Genomic DNA, 20,044 nt, shown 5'->3' with positions numbered 1-20,044 from the left:
CAAGATTTCATTCTTCTAACAAGTAGCTGCAAGATGAAAATTTTATTAAAATACTAAATATATTGGCATCAACAAATATCAGATACCTGGGAATAAACCTAACAAGTGACATGCAAAACAGCAAAGCTCACAAAATTTTATTGAAAATAATTCAAAACCTAAGTAAAGAACTAGATACCATGTTTATGGATTGGAACACTCATTATCTTAAGAACATCAGTTTTCCATTCGCCCATATATTCAACGGTACTCCAATCAAACTCCCAACAGATTTTTGAGTGACTGTGAGTGTATATGTGTGTGTAATAGTTCTTTTTTTATATAACACATAATTCTAAGATAATTCTAACCACGTATATAAAAGAGGAAAATGCTAAGATACCCTTGAAGGTGGGGGTCTTGCCATTCCAGACATTAAGACTTTTCACAAAGCTGTGGTCATTAAGACAGCGGTACTGCTGGAGGGCCAAAACTGTTCAATGCAACAAAAGAAAGGGCCCAGAAACAAATCTATACATCTACGAGAACTTGATTTATAACAGGGCTGGGCGTTGCAGATCTGAAGAGAAAGGATGAACTTTATAATAAATGGTGCTAGGATAACATTTTGTTTATAAAAAAAAAAGAAAAAATTCTAGAGTTCTACTTTACCTCATACATAAAAATCAACTCAAGATGGAGTAAAAAATTATTATTATTTTCTTAAGATTTTATTTATTTATTCATGAGGGGCACAGAGAGAGAGAGAGAGAGAGAGAGAGAGAGAGAGGCAGAGACACAGGCAGAGGGAGAAGCAGGCTCCATGCAGGGAGCCCGACTTGGGATTCCCGGGTCTCCAGGCTCATGCCTTGGGCTGAAGGCAGATACTAAACTGCTGGGCCACTGGGCTGCCCTGGAGTAAAAAATTAAATGTGAATGGCAAAACAATGAAACTGCTAGGAGCGGGGCAGTCCGGGTGGCTCACCGAAGTGAAAGAGAATTAGTGTCCAGAATATTTAAAGAACTCCTACAAATTAAAATGGTAAGGACAAGAGAAAATTTGGCAAGACTTGAACAGGCCCTTCACAGGAGAGAGAACATGAATGGGCAATAAACATATGAAAGGATGTTCAGTCTCATTAGTATTCAGGGAAATGCAAATTAAAACCATAATGATATTCCATTTGGTACCCACCAGACTGGCAAAAATTCTAAAGTGTGACAATATCAAGTGACAGTAAAACCTTGGTGCAACTGAAATTATATACATACCGCTGAAAGGAAACCATTTTGGAAAACCTTTTCTGAAAAACAAGATGTGGAGGGGCCAGATATCAAGAATTTTCATAAAGTTATGACAATTAATACAGTGTGGTCCTGGTGCAGGGTCAGACAAATTGGTTAATGGGACACAACCAAGAACCCGGAAATAGACCTAAACATCTATAGAAAACTTAATTTATGTTTATTGGGCCAAGTGAAAAAAGCCTATATCCTATGCCTCAGCTATTCTGTTCCTAAAGAAACAGGTGTACCTGGAAATACATACCAGAAAGTTCATTGCAAAAAAAGAAAGACAGAAAGTTCATTGCAGAGTTCTTTGCAAGAATGAAAGAGAAAAACAAAAATCTAGAAAGAACCCTAATGTCCATCAACAGTGGCGGTATACTGATACAATGAAGATAATGTTCTATTTCTTAAACAGGCAATGAGTAAAGGAGTGTTTATTGTGTCATTATCCATTATACTCTCACCATTTATTTGCAGTCTTTTTTGTTGAGTTTTACCAAATCAAGAAAAGTCTGTAAATTGAGACAAAATAAGATATTAGAACACCACAGTATTCACCTTTCTTTAGTCTGTTTTTAGATGAACTTTCTTCAGCTTAGGGCCTTTCTGCAGCAGAACCAGCAGCTATGGGAGGCTGAATAATGACCAATCCTCTCACCCAAAGAATATCCAGAGCTTAGTCCCTGGAACCTATGAATGTGACCTTAAAAGGCAAACGAGACATTGCAAGTGTGGTTAAGTTAAGGATTTTGAGATAGGGAGAGTATCCTGGATTGCCCAAGTGGGCTCTAAATGTAATCACAAGGGTCCTTGTAGAGGGTACGAAGACAGAGAGAAGGCAAAGCGATGACGGAAGTAGAGACTGGAGTGATGTGGTCACAAAGAATGCCAACAGCCACCAGAAGCTGAAAGAAGCAAGGAATGGATTTTCCCCTGGAGCTTCTAGAAGTCCTGCCAACATCTGGATTTTAGTGCCAAAAAACTCATTTCAGAATTCAGGCCTCCAAAACTATCAGAGACTTATTTATGCTGTTTTAAGTCACCAAGTTTACAGGTCTTACAGCAGCAATTATAGACTAATATAGTGGGTGAGGATGCTCAACCTCACCCATCTGTTTGTCCCAGACCATTTTCACTCAGTGCACCCTCTCATCTGCCTCTCCTCTCCCAACTCTGGATGCCACAGTGTTCCTCAGTCAGACAGATGCAGCAGTGGTTCAATGCCTTCACATATCAGATGCACCACTTATTCTGCTCAAAGGGCTGCTCACTATAATTCCCAACCAAAGCCAGAAAAATCATTCACATATGCCCACAAACACCCCCCCCCCTCAGGTGGAAAGAGCACTGGCTGGGAAGGAGGGACAACTGAATTCAAGTCCAAGTTTCCCACTGACTGGCTATGCGACATTATCAACTTCTCAAAGATGGAAATGAAATACATTCATCTTTATATTCCTGGTACCCAGAGTAGTGCTTGGCACAAAGCAAATGGTCAATAAATAGTCAGTGAATCAATGAATGAATCAGTCAATCTTATACAAGGACAGAAGGCCTACCCACTGAAAAAGAGAATCTTTCCAATAACTCTTATCTCTCTTCCTCTAACGCTGTAAGGGGAAATATTAAAATCATAGTTTTTGAGTTGGAAGTTCTTAGGGTTGGAAGCCAAAAAGAACTCACTATCTCACATTAGCACCAATTACTAGAAATCCCGTCCTTCTCTCAAGTCAAAAGTTTTTCTTCTAGTCACCACTAGTCCTAGTTCAATCCCTGTCAACAACTAAAACTAAGCACTTTGAGAAACTAAGACCTGGCCTCAAGTCTAGGCCTAGCCAATCAGGCTACTGACCTTGATAAATGACCTAACCCCTCTGGTCCTGTCTTCTTTCTCAATCAAACAAGAGCCTAATATAACTAAAATGCATTCTACCTCTAAGATCTCTCATTTTAAACTCCATTGAGTTTTTATTTCAATCCTTTATTTTCTACTTTTAGAACTGCTTCTTTTCCAATGGGCCCATTCTTCTCCCCAATCAGCCCCAAGATCTGTTGTTTCCTTGTATTTTCAATTCTTCATTTTTTCACTTAGACTTATTCCAAGGACTCTAAGTAATAGTTACTGTAGATAAATAATACATAAAAGTAATATATTGTATTACTTATTTATTTATATCTAGAGGGCTAAGCCTGCTCCTGGTGGTATATAAATCCTGCTTAAAGTTGTTTTTTACCTAAAGTGTTTTGTAATTTTGGAGCACGAATTCATGTTCTTTGGACAACTTTTAAACAGCAGGGGAAAGCTATGACCTTTCTTATATTTTAAACAAATCATTGGAGGGACAGCAGTAGAAACAGGAAAAACAATTAGGATAGTTCTGAAATAGTCTGGGAGAGCAATAATGGGGTTGGAACATGATGGTGGCAGTGGAGTTAGGAGTCAGTTGGATGGGGGAATATTCTGAAGATAGAGCCAAGAGGACTCCCTGATAAAACTGGATTCCACAGCACACAGGGCCTGGCTGAAGAGGTTACAGATTTCTCTGGATTCTTTCAACTTCCTCAAGAGGGACACATGGGTACCAGTGATTTTTTTTTCTCATAAGGAGAAAAAGCCCCTGCATGTTCCTGAAAACCCACTGTAAGTCCCCACCATCAGCTGATTGTATTTTACCATACCTCTTTCTCAAGGTAGGCTGTATCCCACTCTCCTCTGAGTAGCATGATCTTCTCAGCATAACACTATGTCTGACAGACATTGTCTTGGCAATCTAAACCCCAAGTAGGGCAAAACTAAATTTTACACAGGTCACAACTAGGTAGCCCATCGTAAAAGGTTCATGGTTGGGCACTGGGTTAGAGGAATCCAGTAATGCCATTCAGAACACATAAAAAGTCAGGGTTGTGACCTCTTAGCACCAGGAAGGATGAACCAGTTCAGCACAAATGGCTCATTTCTGATTCTACAGCCAATGACAGGAACCTTAGACAAGTCAATTTCTCTTCATTTCACAGGGGAGATGATGATATCTGACTCAGCGCTTCTCAAGCTCCATGGGAATCTTGCTGAAATGCAGATTCACTAGCTGTTGTGGGGCCTGGGATTCTGCATTCCTAACTAGTTCCCAGTGGTGCCAATGTTGCTGGTACACAGATTACTCTTTGAGTAGCAAGGTCCTAACTCACTCTACACATGAAGTGCTGTGAGGGAGACAAAGAAACACATGTGATCCTTAAGGAGAAGTAAATGCACAAACCAAAGCTCATCTCCATTTACCTCTGCATTGCCATATTCTCCCCTTTTGCCTACAGGCCTTCTCCATGTGCCAGGGAATTTAAGTGCCAACAGCCCCAACTTCACATCTTAATAGCTCTGGACCTTATAGGCAAGGCTGCTTTCTTTTAGCTCCAAAATCAACAAGCCCTGGGGAAGGATATGATGGCTCACTTTAGATCACATACTCACCTCTGAATCAATCTCTGTGCCCAGGGAAATGTGTAGCTGGGCCCACTCACATGCCCAATCCTGCGGCTAAGTGGGGGGAAGTAGGATGGGGTACGTTGCCAAGAAGGCAAGGGAAAATTCATTTTGAAGCTCGGAGTATCATCCATAGACCCTACAAGGAGGTAGAAAGGATGTGAATGCGTAACCACACCAAAGAAGCCCAAGGTCGAATTTAACTAAGCTATGATTGGTGAAATACAAATTGAAAAAGGGAAAATGTAGGTATAGGAGTGATGGTCCTTAGAGGAAAGAGGCAGACGAGAGAGCCACGAGGCTGGACTGCCCCTATCCTGGCAAGAAGGAGGCACCTTTGGCTTAGAATTGCCAGGTGACTAACAAGGCCTATTGTAGGTGGGATGTTGGGGGGCATGGGAGGAGGTGTTAACTTAGGTAAAGAATGCAGCTTTCTGTCCACTAATTGAGGGAAGTGTATAAAATTCTGATGGTGGGGTTCTCTGATCCGGAATGGGTTAGGTCTGGGAGAGCAAATACTGAACCAACAGCTGTGCTCCCATTATCCTCTTCCCTGCATGAAACATTCATGGGACCCCTTTCCCATGGAGTCCAACCCAGAGTCGTACTTGTCAAGATAGTGTCCCAGGCAACTTCCTATCAATCATGAGATGAAACTCACTTGCAATCCCTGGTCTAGGTACATATGCCATACTTGAAAGGCTGTATCAGATTACCTGTCAAGATTCCTTTAGACACCCCTACTGGGTGCCAAATACTTGGTTCTTTATCAATATTTCCCTTTTTTTTTTTCTGTAATCCCAGAAAAGCCCCTGGGTGCAACTAAAGAAAAACCCAAAAGGAAAACAATGTGCTTCTATGTGAAGACAGATGAGATCTAAAATTTCAAAACAAACATACAGAACTATCCATCTTCTAATCCATCAGGGCCAATCCACCCAAGGCCCAGAAGTGAGAGGAAAACACCCTCATAGTCCAAATGCAAATCCCCTGGGCTTCATCCTTGGAAAAATTCTCACAGACACCAAGAATCCTGGTAACCAGTTGGACATGGGCATGGCTCATCTCTGACAATGAAAATCCAAATGTGCCATACACTGCGACTATTGTCTTCCTATCCTCCCAGCCTCTGGAACCTCCTTGGAACACACACACACTACAAAACAACAGCCTCACTAGGTGACCACTGAGGGCCTGACTCCCTCTTTTGTCATTCTTCCCAGGGCTCTGCCTCCTCCAAATAATACATCCTCCAAAAAAGATAGCTCACTTGAAAAGGAAGAGGAAAACTGAGCCAGTAATAACCAGGTAAGACCTTCCCTAGTCAGCTAACCTTCAAAGAAGACACGGTTGGGAAAAGTACACAGAAGTGACTTCCCAGCAGGCAGGCAGGATTAATAAAGAACAAGGCAGCAGAGCAGCAGTGAAATCAAAGCTGGTATTTTTCACTTCCTTGAGGATATTCCTCTTGTTTATAAATAAACATGGTGCATGTGGGCCAGCTGGGGGAGAAGGGGACAACCAAGGGGTCTAGAGTTGTGCCAGGATCCCCCTAGGTGATGCTGGTCAACAGCCTTGTCTCACAGACCAGGGGCAGGGCTCTATGGTGGGGGCAGGTGCCCTTAGGACTGTAACAGTGGGTCAGCCCAGTGCTGGGACTAGATCCCAAATCCTCTGACTTCCAGTTCAATATTTCCCCTCATACAATTGAAAGATTTACCCAGCTCCTACCCTATACCATCCCAGAGTGCCAGGAAATAAATCTTCAACCGATCTGAACCTCCAATTAATGGGATTTTTTCTGCATTCCGTTTTTTAAAAGCAACCCTCAAAGAAAGGCAAGCCTATGTTTAAGGATCCTTTTCATTTATTTCCATTTGTTTTGCAACAGTTGGAGAATATCTTGAGGACAACTCACATTCCTTCCAGTCTTCTCTATTTGTACATCCTTCACCGGGACAAATAGACTTCATGCTCCAAATCACAATCCTGGGACATAGCCAGATCTACAGCCATTAAACTAAGACTGTCTTAAATATCAGACTGGACCTTCTAAAAACTAACATTTTTTTTAAAACATGTGCAATGTGGAAATAAGGGTTTCTTCTATACAGCTTTTACTTATTTAAAAAACTTTTTACATTAGAACTCTCTTTTCCCCCACACAGTAATTGGAGTTTGGGTCTAATAACCAAAGGGTAAGATGCTCTGGATTTATTTAGCCAACATTCTGGACCTTAGCCAAAATTCTGTCCAAAGACAATGAGGCAACCCCTGCTCCTTGGAATAAATGCTTCAAGATAGTGCATTCTCCCAAGAAGGCCATGAGCAATCTCTGTGTGAATCCTCCAGGGCACATAAACATACTCTCCCCAGTTTAAAATTCATTGATGCCTAAGACTTGAGTTCTTTGGGGTTTGTTTTGGGGGGGGGGTTTGTTTTTGTTTTTTTAGATTTATTTATTTACTCATTAGAGACAGAGAGAGAGAGAGAGAGAGAGAAGCAGAGACACAGGCAGAGGGAGAAGCAGGCTCCATGCAGGGAGCCTGATGTGGGACTTGATCCTGGGACTCCAGGATCACGCCCTGGGCCGAAGGCAGGCACTAAACCTCTGAGCCACCCAGGGATCCCCAACTTGAGTTCTTTGCAAAGAAAAGAAAATATTGTAAAGGAGGCAAGCAAGCCAGGCATAAAAGAACTCCTGTGTTCCATGCAGATATCAACTAGGTTCTAACAAGGCCAACCTTGACACTACACTGATTATTTCTTCTTTACCTCTTCCTAGGCTGAGTCAATAGAGTTAGGAGAAAGACAACTAGCACAAAAGCAGCATCTCAAATCGGTCCTCACTCTAAGAACTTTGGGCACAAGCCTGTCCTGATGCCCATTAACCAGCATTCCTAGGAGATAATACTGGCTGGCTCCCCTGCTTATCCCAAGGCCTTGATCTCCTTCCACATAACCAGCCTTTACTGAGCATACTCAAATACCAGGTACTTCAAAAAAGAGGTTTGGGAGGGGGCGAGGGGTCAGAGAGGGAAATAAGCCATGGTTACTGTCCTAGAAACACTCAGAGCCAATGGCAGGACAGATATCTACAAGCACCATCTGCCTGGATGCCATCAGATTGTTCTGAGGCCTCTGGGTGGAAGGAAGACACTCCCTCTCCATCCTCAGAACACAGTGATAGGTCTTCCTTAAATGTTCTTTGATGTCACAGAGGCTTACATAGCCTTGAAAAAGTTTCTTATAGGAAACGGGACTGGTGAACAAAATCACAGGATGCCATAGCAGAGGTCTTGGGAGCTTGAAAGAGATCAATTTCAGACAACTGTTAAGGACAGGCAGAGGTGGAAAGGGCATTGAACCAAAAATCCAGAGCCTGTTTTCTTTACAAGCTTACCTTGTGTCCTTGGGCAAGGCATATTCCCTCTTGCAGCGTTACATATGAGAGGGGAGAATTGATGAGTAGTTTTTATTAATGTTAAAACCCATGTATTTTCCAAATTATTTTTTATTTAGAACCCGAATATACAAACCAAACAAAAGGGAGTTACTCCTTATTGATCAGGCTGGGTGACCCTCCGGGAAGCCAGTTTGCAAAACACAGGAGTAGATTAAGAGCCTCTTCCAGAGCTCTAACCGCACCCTCCCTTAGTTCCCTAACCTGGGGTGGGGATGGGGAGAGCAGAAGATGCTCGGCAATTTATGTATCACGTGTTCCTGAAATCTTTGCAACAGCAACATGAGGTTAACTAGTTCCTGAACTAGGATCTCTTGTGAGCTGGAATCTGATCGCCCAACAGATCTGAACCAAGGGTTTTCTGATTCTAAATTTGGTATTCCTCCTCCTTGCTAAGAGGTATGTGGAAATTTGGGCTGAATCAATAAATTCATTGAATTATAAATATATGTGCATATATGCATTGGAAAAAACATCTTGAACATACTTTTCAAAATTACCGTTAGCTATCTCTGTGCGGTAATAATGTGGATGATTTTCAATCTATTTACCTATACTTCCTGAATTTCCTATAATGAGGTTATTATTTATGTGAAACTGGTATTGCTTATTAAATTGGTTTTAATAATTGACAACTGGCACTCCATGTTGGGTTTCTATAGAGACAGTGATCAGGGATAGGAGGAGTTGACCATGGAAATAACAACCCCGAATCCCACAAATTCTCCCTTGGGGCAGAGGGTCCTGGATGACATGGCAGTTCTCATGGTCATTTCAGTACTCTGAAGCTTCACTTCTGGGGAGTGTGGTTTTAGAAAGTAACAGCAACACCGAGACCCCTTCCAAATATATACGTCTTTTCTCTACCTCTCCCTCAGCTACCTTGTGTAGTTGAGGAGGGGGAATGCTAATAAAATTAAAGATGGTCACATGGACCCCAGACTGGAAGCCTTCACTCTCTGGTGGGCCAGCCCCAGCCCAGTAGGACCTAAAGAAAATGAGCTCTCCAGCCAGGCCCATGAAAATCTCCGGCCACACCCTGCCCTTCCCTGCCTCCCCCTCACCCCGCCCCCCCCCCCAACAAGCCACTGCCAAATAGGAAGATCACACATTAGTTCAGAAGAAAAAATACCACCCTGAAGGCAAGACAGGCCTTGGTAAGGCACGAGGTGGGGCAAGGCCTTCCAGTCGCTTCCCTGTATTATTCATGCCAGCTCTGCCCTCAGAAATCTTCTAAATATTTAACATGCCACCTCGAGGTACAGCACCAAGCTCCAGCAGTCCGCAACAGCTGTGGAGAGGCCCGCATGGAATGGATGACTTGGGTCGGGGTGGGGTGGGGGGGTCCAAGAGGCACATCCACTCTGGCCTTCTGGCTTTGGGAAGAAAGCCCAGAATGGTGGCCGAGTATAGACATGATAGACAGAATGCTGAGAATGACTTCAGAAGGCTGCTTCTGGCTGCTTCTTTGGGAATCAGTAGGGAAGGGCAGGAGATGGGAGATGCTTCAGGACGTTGGGAGTGATAGCGCACCATCAACCAGAGTCCCGAAGCCCCTCTCTCCCAGACAAAGAAAAAGCCCGAGCTGCACCTCCCACCTTCCCCTCCAGGCCAATTTCAGCCCCAGCTCCCCTGAGCAGGTGGCAAATCTGTCCTGACTCAGGCAAACACGGTCAGGGAAGGAGAGGAACTACGACAGCCTCGTGCGTCTCCGAAGAGAAATGAATCCACGAGGCAAGGAGCTCTTCAGGCGTCTACTCAGCGCTGGGGCGCTGGACAGAGCGAAGTGCCCCCACCCCCACCCCCACCCCCACGCCCACCCCCACCCCCACGACTTCACGCAGGCCTCACCCCAGATGACTGCGCGCTCTTCTACAAGGCCTGGGAGGTGTCATCGCCACCCGCCACCCCGGCTGTCACTTCGAAATTTCCCGTGAGTTCCTGGAGATGCCCACCCCGGTCTCTCTCTCTAGCCCCCGCCGAAGGGATCCGACACGGGCCGCGAGGGGTCCACCCACGATCCAGACACGTCCCGTTGTGTCCCGCCCGCCTTCAACCGCTGTCAAACCGCTGAGAAACCTAAAACGAGGAGGCCACTCGGAGCCCCGCCTTCGGCTCGCCGCCCTTCTCCGCGCTGACCCCTCGGGCGGCGCCGCAGGCTCGGCCGGGCTCGCTCGCTTTCACCTGACAAAAGCGCGGCGGCGGCGCGAGGACGCGAGGACGCGAGGACCGAGACCCCCGCCAGCCGCGCTCGCAAGGGAGGCGCGAGGCTCCGCGCGCCCGTTCGGGGCCTTTGCAAACCGCCCCCCCCCCGGGAACAAAGCGGCCGGGGCGCGGCGGGGCGCAGCCCCCAGCGCGGCCCCCGAGCGCCTGGGCCCCCGCCGGGCCCCGCGTCGCCCGCCTGCAGGCGTCCTCGGCAGCGACGGTCCCTGCTAAATTTAGCGGCCGCCGGGTATTAATAGCCGGAGCGAGCCCGGCCGGGCGCTGCCGGGGCGCGCGCAGCCCGGGGGCGAGGGGCGGAGAAGGCGGGGAGGGAAGGGGCGCGGGGAAGGCCACTTACACCACCAGCCTCGAGATGATCCATGACACCATGGCGGGCGCGCGGGCGGGCGCGGCCGGGGCAGCGCGGCGCGGCTCGGCTGCGGGCGGCGCGGGCGGCTGCGGCGCTCCGGGCACGTCCGTCCGCGCACGGCCGCCGCCGCCACCAGACTGAGCGCGCCCGCCGCCCTGCCCGGCGCTCGCGCGTCAGCGCAGCCGCGGCACGTTCCGGCGGCGGCGGCGGCGGCGGCGGCGGCGGCGGCGGCCCCAGCCCCCCGGGGCTCGGCGGGCCCGCGGCGATTGGGCGGCGAGTCGGTCGGGCCGCAGCGGGACCCGCCCCGGCCGCGCCGCCCCAGCCCGGCGGCCGCATTCGGGCGGTGCCTCCGCGCGCCCTGCTGCACCCGCTGCTCCAGGGGAACCCTGAGGCGGACCGGTTGGCGGGGCGGAGACCCGGGTGCCGCCCCACCCTCGGTGCCGCGGTGGGGAAACCGAGGCCTGGCCCTGGCCCTGGCCCTGGCCCTGGCCCGGGGAGATGTGTTTGTCTCCCCCACCTGGTCGGGTTGGGGGCGCAGTCGTCCCTCACTTGGACCCCGTGGCCGGCCCCCTAAGGGACTTACCTGTATCCAGACCTGACCCCTCCAATCTGTCGCCCACAGGGCATTATCTACCTAAGAAACAAATCTGGGCCGTGCGCCCCTCCTAGTTAAAAGACTAAAGGGTTTCTGCAGGATCTGGTCCCTGCCTGCAAACTCATTGCCACCACCCTTCCCCAATTAGCCGTCTGGCTCTTTCCAACTCAGGCATTTTGGATTTACGTGTGAGCCGTTCCGTCTCTCCGGGTCATACACTCCATGCCTCACCTCCTTCTTCAAGGCTCAGATAAAAGCTTATCTCCTGAGGAAGGCCTTTCCTAGGGGGCTGCTCCAGCATTTCTGTGTGGAAGTGGTTCAGGGGTACAATCTGGCCAGGAGGAACCTAGAAGCTCCTAGGGCATAACACCACTGCCCTGCTGAGCCAGTTTGGTGCCTTAAGCAAAAGGAAAGATGTGTATACTATACACACATCCTAACGTATATTTTTTAATTGCATTAAGTATTTTTTATCTTGATAACTGCATTTGATGGTACCCCCTTAAATTTTGCCCCTGTGACAAATGCCTCGCCTTCCTCACCCTGATTCTGGCCTTTATTATATAAGTTCTGATACATTATTCCCTTATGCTTAGAAAACCTTTGTCCACCGTTCGTCTGTTCTGCCTCGGCTTCCCTCACCCCCCTCCATGGTACTCTCCCAGAGCACTATTCCCCCTTACTGACGCTCGTGTCATGTGTAATTCAATGTCAGATGTGAGAGGCACCGGAGAGGAGCTAGCTTGAAGCTTTCTTTAAAGGAGCCCTGCCCAACATGGCTTGCTTCCTTGCAGAGGCAAGGAGACCTCAGGCCTTGACAGGAGGCTGGAAATGTACTAGCAATGTGTGTGTGTGTGTGTGTGTGTGTGTGTGTGTGTGTGTGTGTGTGAGAGAGAGAGAGAGAGAGAGAGAGAGAGAGAGGCAGGAACAGATACAGGAAGAAGAAAGACCTTGCCCACAATAAGGGGACAGAAGTGAGACATCTATGACAACGGGTCTCCAAAGGACCATAAAGTACTTGTAATTTAGCTTAGTTTAGTTATTGTTGTTTAGTGCTGTCTTGACCCAGTTTTGAGGCCCTGGCTAAAAGCTGGTCAGTTCTTCTTCTTGGGCAGCCAATTAAGCCCACACACCCCCGCCCCCCAATCACCTCCTTATCAGGCTCTCACACTTTAGACTTAATCCCTCCAGGGTCAGGTACCAGACAACCCCGGACAGCAACTTTGCCCTAGAGCCCACTGAAATTATTCAAATAAGCCAATGCTAAACCTGCTTGTTCTTCCTTGCTCTTTCCTTCCTGCAGAAGCCACTGTTCCTCTCTCTCTCCCTCTGCCTTGTAACCTACTCCCGTGTTGGCCCTGTGAGGCCCTAAAGGCATGCTGTGTTCTGTTCAGGGAACTGTGAGTGTAACAAAACTGTAAAACTTTCTAGATTCTCTCTTGATCTGTGTCTAGCTTCGTGATGCCTTACCCAAGGTAACACCGTTAAAATAATACCCCACAAGAAAAAGCTTGGAGAATACCTACTAGGTAGATCAGAACAGTACTAAGCAATCTCTTCCTGAGACCCACCTCCTTCCATCCATGCCCTTCTGCCCCCTATCGCCACTCCCTGGAGAGGTCAGAATATACTATTAGCAGTCTTGGGGAGTGGAATACTATGGCTCAAAGATGTCCTTTTGATGGAAAAACAGAAGAATCTTTCTGCATAATGTTTCTCCCCTGGAGCATGTCCCCTGTTCCTATAAATGGAATTCTCCTATGAATGGAATTTTACTATTACCTAGAACTGGACAGTTTAATTCATGAAATGAGACCATTCACGGTGTTAAAATATCTGGAGATCCCTCTATTGTCTGAAGAACACCAGAAAAGTAATGGGACAAACCTGAGATTTCAGTCAAGGTTTGGGAAAAAATGTTCCACACAGCAAATTTCAACAGGCAGAGAAGGGAAAAGATTAGAGAGAGAAGAAAGTTGCATTTTTACTTCGTTCTATCTCAGGGCAACTGTTAACACGTACTATATCTCTCCACCTTAGACTCCCTCCAGTTTGTCCTTGCCCCGGAAAACACGAGGCCAGGGAATGGACACAGCCTTCTCAACGTTGGAACTCTTACAGCCTTATCAGTCGTTTCACTTTATGTACTTTTTCACATGAACAGCTGTTATAATGGATGCTTATTCTCTGTCTTTGCCCCACACCCTTGCCCTTTCTTCTGAGAAGACCTCTCCTTTTTGTATTGAAAAATTATTTTTCCCATGCTCCAGTCTTAAAAAGCATCATTTTCTCACATGTCCTTACTACTATGATTGGTTCATGGGTGATCACTGAATGTAAGCTGGTCCAAAGTTCTTCCTGAGGATTTTTAAAAAAGATTTTATTTATTTATTCATGAGAGACACACAGAAAGAGGCAGAGACACAGGCAGAGGGAGAAGCAGGCTCTCTGCGGGGAGCCTGATGTGGGACTGGATCCCAGGACCCTGGGATCACTACCTGACCCAAAGGCAGATGCTCAACCACTGAGCCACCCGGACGTCACTTCCCCAGGATTTTTAAAGTTGAAAATAGAAAAAAGGGACTTCCACTGTCATCCATGAAGCATTAACTGTCATGGGAATGGTTCTTATATTGTAAACACCTAGAAAACTAGAAAAAAATATATCAAGCAACCGTTTGTAAGCAACTGTTTACAAATTGGACAGTTTAATCCCAGGCAGCCAGGGGTTGTGACAGCTATGAAAACGGAAACTTCAGTGAGTCCTGCAACTACCCCAGTTGTTGGCTGTCTCAAGGTTGTTTCCAGGTATTGTTGCAGGAGGGGGAACCGAAACAGAGCCCAGTAACCTCAAAGAGTTCAGAAGACAGAGATTGGAGTTCAAGAAGGCTGTAGCAGCTAGAGTTTGTGGAGCAGAGGATCAGAGGAGGGAGCTGCAGAGAGAAAGAGAGAGAGGGAGAGAGAGAGAGAGAGAGAGAATATTCCAGAGATCTGCAGAGGGAGCCCCTCAAGTCTTTAGCTGAATACTGTTCAGATCACACACGGGTGAAATTTCAGGAGGCCAGGTGAAGAACCACCAGAAAATAGTGTGCCGGGATCCCTGGGTGGCGCAGCGGTTTGGCGCCTGCCTTTGGCCCAGGGCGCGATCCTGGGGACCCGGGATCGAATCCCACATCGGGCTCCCGGTGCATGGAGCCTGCTTCTCTCTCTGCCTATGTCTCTGCCTCTCTCTCTCTCTCTCTGTGACTATCATAAATAAATAAAAATTAAAAAAAAAAGAAAACAGTGTGCCAAACAATTCCTGGAGCTCACACAGAGCTGGGAATATTTTATCTTCATACAAGCCAAACTGGAGAGACCTCTTAATACATGAAGCACTGGCTAGAGCTCTCAAAAGGGAACTTGATATTGGGAGAAAATTAGCTCTAGACTAAAAACTGATCTGGATCTTCCCTAACACAGCTTAAAAGCAAGAGCAAAAATATCAAATTTATCCCAAGTAACTTAACTGTTCCCCAGAAAAACAGAGTTCAACACTAGAGAAAAATAGAAAAATCCAATACTCAGTACAGTAAAATGTATAATGCCCAACATACAAACAAAAATTATCAGGCTTGAAAAAGAACATGACTGGGGCACTTAGGTGGCTCAGTTGGATAAGCATCTGCCTTGGGCTCAGGTCATGATCTCAGGGTCCTGGGATCCAGCCCCACATCAGGCTCCTGGCTCATCCCCCACCCATTGCTTGTGCTCTCTCTCACTCTCTCAGATAAACAAATAAAATCTTTAAAAAAAAGAAAAAGAAAAAACATGACTAATTAGCAGGGGAAAAAAGATCATTAGAAACAGATCAAGAAATGACAAAAATGATGGAATTGGCCAAGATCTTCAAATATATATAATATTGAAGAGACATTCACCAAAGAAAATATACAAATGACAGAAAAAGGAAAAACAAAGACATGAAAATATGCTTAAGATCATTAGGGAAATACAACTTGAAACCACAATGAGATACCACTACCCATCTACAACAATGACTAAAATTAAAGACTGACCATACCCACTTCTGATGAGATGTGGAGAAACTAGAACTCTCATACACTGACAGTGAGAATGTCAAATGGTTTTTCCAGAATGATTTGGTAGTTTCTCTTAAAGTTAAACATGTACTTTATATATGACTCAGAGATTCCACTTTTTATTCAGCCAAGAGTACTGCATACATGTGCCCATATAAAGACTTGTTCATTGTAGCTTTATTTATAATTCACATTCATACTTAATTTTGCATGTACAGTTTTAAAGACCCAAATTCTTTAAGTTTTAGGCTTGAATATGCCCCTGAATGTTTTATTGTATTTAATTTGCATTCCCTAGTGTGGACAGTGAGATTGAATTTTATCTATTAGTCACCTATTTATGTTTCTTCTTTTGAGAATTGCCTTTTCTTATTCCTGGCCATTTTTCTATTGGAGTGCTTTTGCCATTTTCTTATTCATTTGTAAAAGTTATTTGTATAAGGATACCAACCTCTTGTCTGTCATGTATGCTAGAATTTTCCCACTCTACCAGTTGCCTTTTAAATCTATTATATCTCTGACAAGTGTAATTTTTAACATATGTATTCATTTTTATTTTATGCTAATACAACAATTAATCTTTATCGCTAATGCAGAAACTATATCTTTGTTCTATTTTGTCTTTTTTTATTTGGGGCAAGTGTTCCAGTCAAATCAAATTATTTTTAATCCTGTTATCAGTGGTGTTAACTATTATTCCTAGGGTATCTATTAGTTTGTTTTCAACTGCAAATAGAACACCTAACCAAACAATAGGAGTTCATTTTTCTCACATAACAAGAAGTACAGCAGAGATTAGGGATTTAACAGCTCAGTGACATGAGAGCCTTAGGTCAGCTTCTCTGCAATACGCTTGGCTTTCTCTCATGGCTAGGAGAGGGCTACAAGCAGCATCAAGTAATATGCCCTCATGCAAACATGCCCAAAGGCAGGAAAGAAAGTACAGAGGTTTATCACATCTTTAATAAGGAGGAAATATTTCATAGAAGGAGCCCTGCCGACCCTGAATTCCCCTTATATTTCAGAGGCCAGAACAGGGCCAACTGGTCACTCCATCCAGTCCCTGGCAAAAGGGGAATGAATGTACTCTGCTTTGACTCATTCATGATCTTTTTCTCCAGAGTTTGGCCATCTTCCTTGAGTACCTTGCTCTCCGATATTAAACAAAATTGGGGTTAGGATAGTTAGAAAAAATGGTGAACTGGCATTTGGGTGGGCAACCAACAATGTCTTATCTACATGATTAATAAGATTACTATATTAGTTTGCTTGAACTGCCATAACAAATTACCACAGACTAGATGGCCTAAAACAACAAAGTTTTACTCTCTCACAGTTATGGAAGCTGAAAGTCCAAAACCAGGGTGTTTGCAAGGCCATATACCTTCTTTGCAGGGCACAATCCTCCCTTACCTCTTCCTAGCTTCTGATGGTTGCTGGCAGTCTCTGCTATTTCTTGGCTTGTCACTGTATCATTCCAATTTCTTCTTCTATTTTTATGTGATCATCTTCCCTTTATGACTGTCTTCTTATGGCCTTCTTACAAGGAAACCAGTTATTGAATTTAAGGCCCACTCTGATCTAGTATGATCTCATTTTAACTTAACTAATTATATCTGCAAAGACCTTATTTTCAAATCAGGTCACATTCTTAGGAACTGAAGGTTAGAACTTCAAAACATCTTTTGGGGAACATTCAAACCCCAACAATCACTATCTCTATACTTATATCCAAATCTCTGACACAATGCTAAGAGAACTGCAGGATACACCTCAGCACACACTGCCAGTGGCCTCAGCTTTAACAGTCAGGTACCTTAATCCACATTATGGCAGTCTTAATAATTTATGTTCTAAAAACTCTCCCTGCTTCCCAAAAGAAGCTCTGTTATTGCCAGTCTTCTCACCTCCAGCCTCTCCTGGAGCCCACTCTAGAGCATTTGAATCACCCATGTGTTACATAGCTTAGCTCCTGTCAACTTCCTCACCCAATGGCAATTCTGAAATTTTCTTGAAATAACAACCCCACTCTTATCTGTCAATTCACACCTCCAAGTTCAAAAAACCTACTACATTAAAGTAAATTCTTTAAGAGCTACTGGCACCTTTAGACAGAAGAAATGAAGGAAGGAGGTTAGGAGGGAAAGGAAGAAGGGAAAATTAAATGGCTTGGGTGAGGAAGAAGAAGAAGAAGAAGAAGAAGAAGAAGAAGAAGAAGAAGAAGAAGAAGAAGAAGAGAGGGCAGGAAGGAAGGAAGGAAGGAAGGAAAAAGAAAGAAAGAAAGAAAGAAAGAAAGAAAGAAAGAAAGAAAGAAGAAAGAAAGAAAGAAAGAAAGAAAGAAAGAAAGAAAGAAAGAAAGAAAGAAAGAAAAATGGAAGAAAGATATAATAAAAAGGGAGTGACGCCAAAGGAGATTGTCAATGGTTTCCAACAATGGGATTCTTAGATATACCTAAAAAGACCCACATCAAAGCACTGACCACAGGGGCAATCGCAGGAGTGTGGTGGGAAAGGAAAGGTGAAACAAACTTAATCCTGAGCCCTAGTCTGGCTGAGACATCCCTGAAATCCACCTGGCCTACTTGATCCACATCTCATCTTCCCAGTATCCTGACTGAGTATATAAAGAGCTCAGTCTTGAATGTGCCTCAGTTACACTCAGAGTCAATACTAGCCTTTGTCATCATGTTCTAACAGGGAAAATATGGACCCACTTGGGTCCAGGAGACTGTAGCAAGTTCAGCACTATCTTGCATATGGACCCTCCTTGATACTGAGCTCAGAGAATGAGGCAGCCACAACAACAAAACAGTTGCTTACAGGTCACCCTTGTGAATGTGGGCAACAAGTTCCTTTCAGCACTTCAGACAATTTGGAGTCTCTTTCTAGTGGATTAGAAAGTGGGAATATCTCAAAGCAGTCAATAGATGGAGCTATCTCTATCACACCAAAAACACTGTGGGACTTTTTCTCCATTCTATTAATGGATTTCTGCTGAAATGACTGAGTAGAACAGAGGCCCATGTAAGGTGCAGACCATAGGGTAACTAACTACATTCACATTCCATTTACACTGTTCTGAGGTTGTATCTAGGAGCCCTGGACACGAATAAGATGACTGTAGTATGAATTGAGAAATGGTCAACATTTCTTTAGTGCTCAGCCTGATATTATAAGTCAAGATCAGTGGTCTGTGCCTAAGGACATCCACAGATTTTAGTCATATAATAATGAAGCACACAGCACATAGGTGGCTATCTGACTCATGGGGAAATAGTCAAATATGGGAGAGTAGGGTCCAAGAGGTCAACTCTGGGCTGTTGAGCCCTCCTCTCTGGTTATAGCTGATTGGTCCAGAGGTGGATACCTGACTGAAGACAGGCCAATCAGAACATTTCCTTGAGATTTTTCAAGCTGGAATAAGGGAAATGTAATAATCCTGCTCTGACAAATGATGCATCAGGAACTACTCTCCTCATTTTTCTCTTTGCATGGAAGAAAACCATCAGAATTAGGAGGAATTTAACCTGACATATAGAAACAAGAGTAAGGAAGAAATGTCTGCATCATTTAAAACCTTGGTTCTAGAGCTCTGAGTCCAGATTTATCCCTGCCCTTCATATGTTATGTAAGCATCCTTACCACAAATCTCATTTTGGGCACAGGGTGGGCTTCTGGCACTTGCAGGTAAGTCTTGAGAAATAAATGTATTATCCCGACTCTAAGGCCTTGGGTCCCAGGCCAGTCCACCTCCTCAGGGATCTCCATGAAGAATGGCCCAGAAGTCACTGGTAACTCTAATCATACCTGTGTCATGGCTATTGAATGTCTCAATTATTCAAATCCCCTGGTTACAGGCCAGGCCAGCATAAGTGGGTGACCCAGAAAAGTGGGTCAATCCCATGCACCAACCTACTGAAGGTAGATGGACAAGTCAGGACAAAGTCTCTGAAGGCAAACAGTTAGTTAAAACTCAGAGGGGCAAAACCCAATACCAAGCCCAAAGAGCTGCATTGGAGCCCAAGAATGGGAGGCAGAGCTGGGAGCCTGGGAAGCCAATTTATGGGAATAAATCAACCAAGACTAAAGGTAGGTCTCTGGCCTTTCTTTAAGCAATGTTGGGCACCAACAGCTCCTTTACCTGCTAGGTGAAAGAGTGTGTCTATTGGTTAAAGGTTCAGGTTGAGAGGCCATGAGAATAAGAAAGGTCAGGGAATCAGATATTACTTCAGTACTTTACCAGTTTGGGGTGAGTTTCTTGGCTCTTATGATCCTCATTTTTTTCATCTATAAAATGGGGATAATTATACATAACTTATGTTGTTATGAAAATTAAATGCAGTAACTTCCATGAGGTGGTTTCAAAAACTACTTACAAATTATTTGGCATGTCTATCATCAAGAAGTGAGGTCTGTGTCCCATCCTGTTGGATTTGAGTGATGATGTGAATGATTTGACCAATATTTTACGGAGGAAATGACACCATATGACTTCCAAGTCCAGGTCGTAAAAGTCCATGTGTTTTTTGCTTTACTACTACCCATTCTTGGGGCACTGAGGTACTGGCCTCATGAAAGAAGTGTG

At 45.0% G+C, this 20,044-nt stretch overlaps 1 protein-coding gene and 1 pseudogene across 3 annotated transcripts in view; one reads left to right on the top strand and one right to left on the bottom strand.

Annotated features, from left to right (window-relative positions):
• The window catches only part of REEP1 (receptor accessory protein 1), a 104,661-nt gene extending 93,734 nt beyond the window's left edge, over window positions 1-10,927 (bottom strand). For 2 of the 3 annotated variants that reach the window (XM_055327120.1, XM_055327121.1), the window contains exon 1: window positions 10,771-10,853. In XM_055327120.1, coding sequence (XP_055183095.1) covers window positions 10,771-10,802 — 32 coding nt within the window. In that variant the 5' untranslated portion in view covers window positions 10,803-10,853. Of the gene's footprint in view, window positions 1-10,770 lie in introns of all 3 variants that reach the window. The other variant, XM_055327122.1, reaches the window with a different exon arrangement.
• The window catches only part of LOC129510835 (transcription elongation factor A protein-like 4), a 242,900-nt pseudogene that overhangs the window by 45,032 nt on the left and 177,824 nt on the right, over window positions 1-20,044 (top strand).

Source organism: Nyctereutes procyonoides, unplaced genomic scaffold (genome assembly GCF_905146905.1).
Source record: "Nyctereutes procyonoides isolate TBG_1078 unplaced genomic scaffold, NYPRO_anot_genome, whole genome shotgun sequence".
Lineage (NCBI taxonomy): Eukaryota > Metazoa > Chordata > Mammalia > Carnivora > Canidae > Nyctereutes > Nyctereutes procyonoides.
The sequence above is the reverse complement of the archived record's forward strand: the minus strand, read 5'-3'. Positions and strand labels throughout refer to the sequence as shown.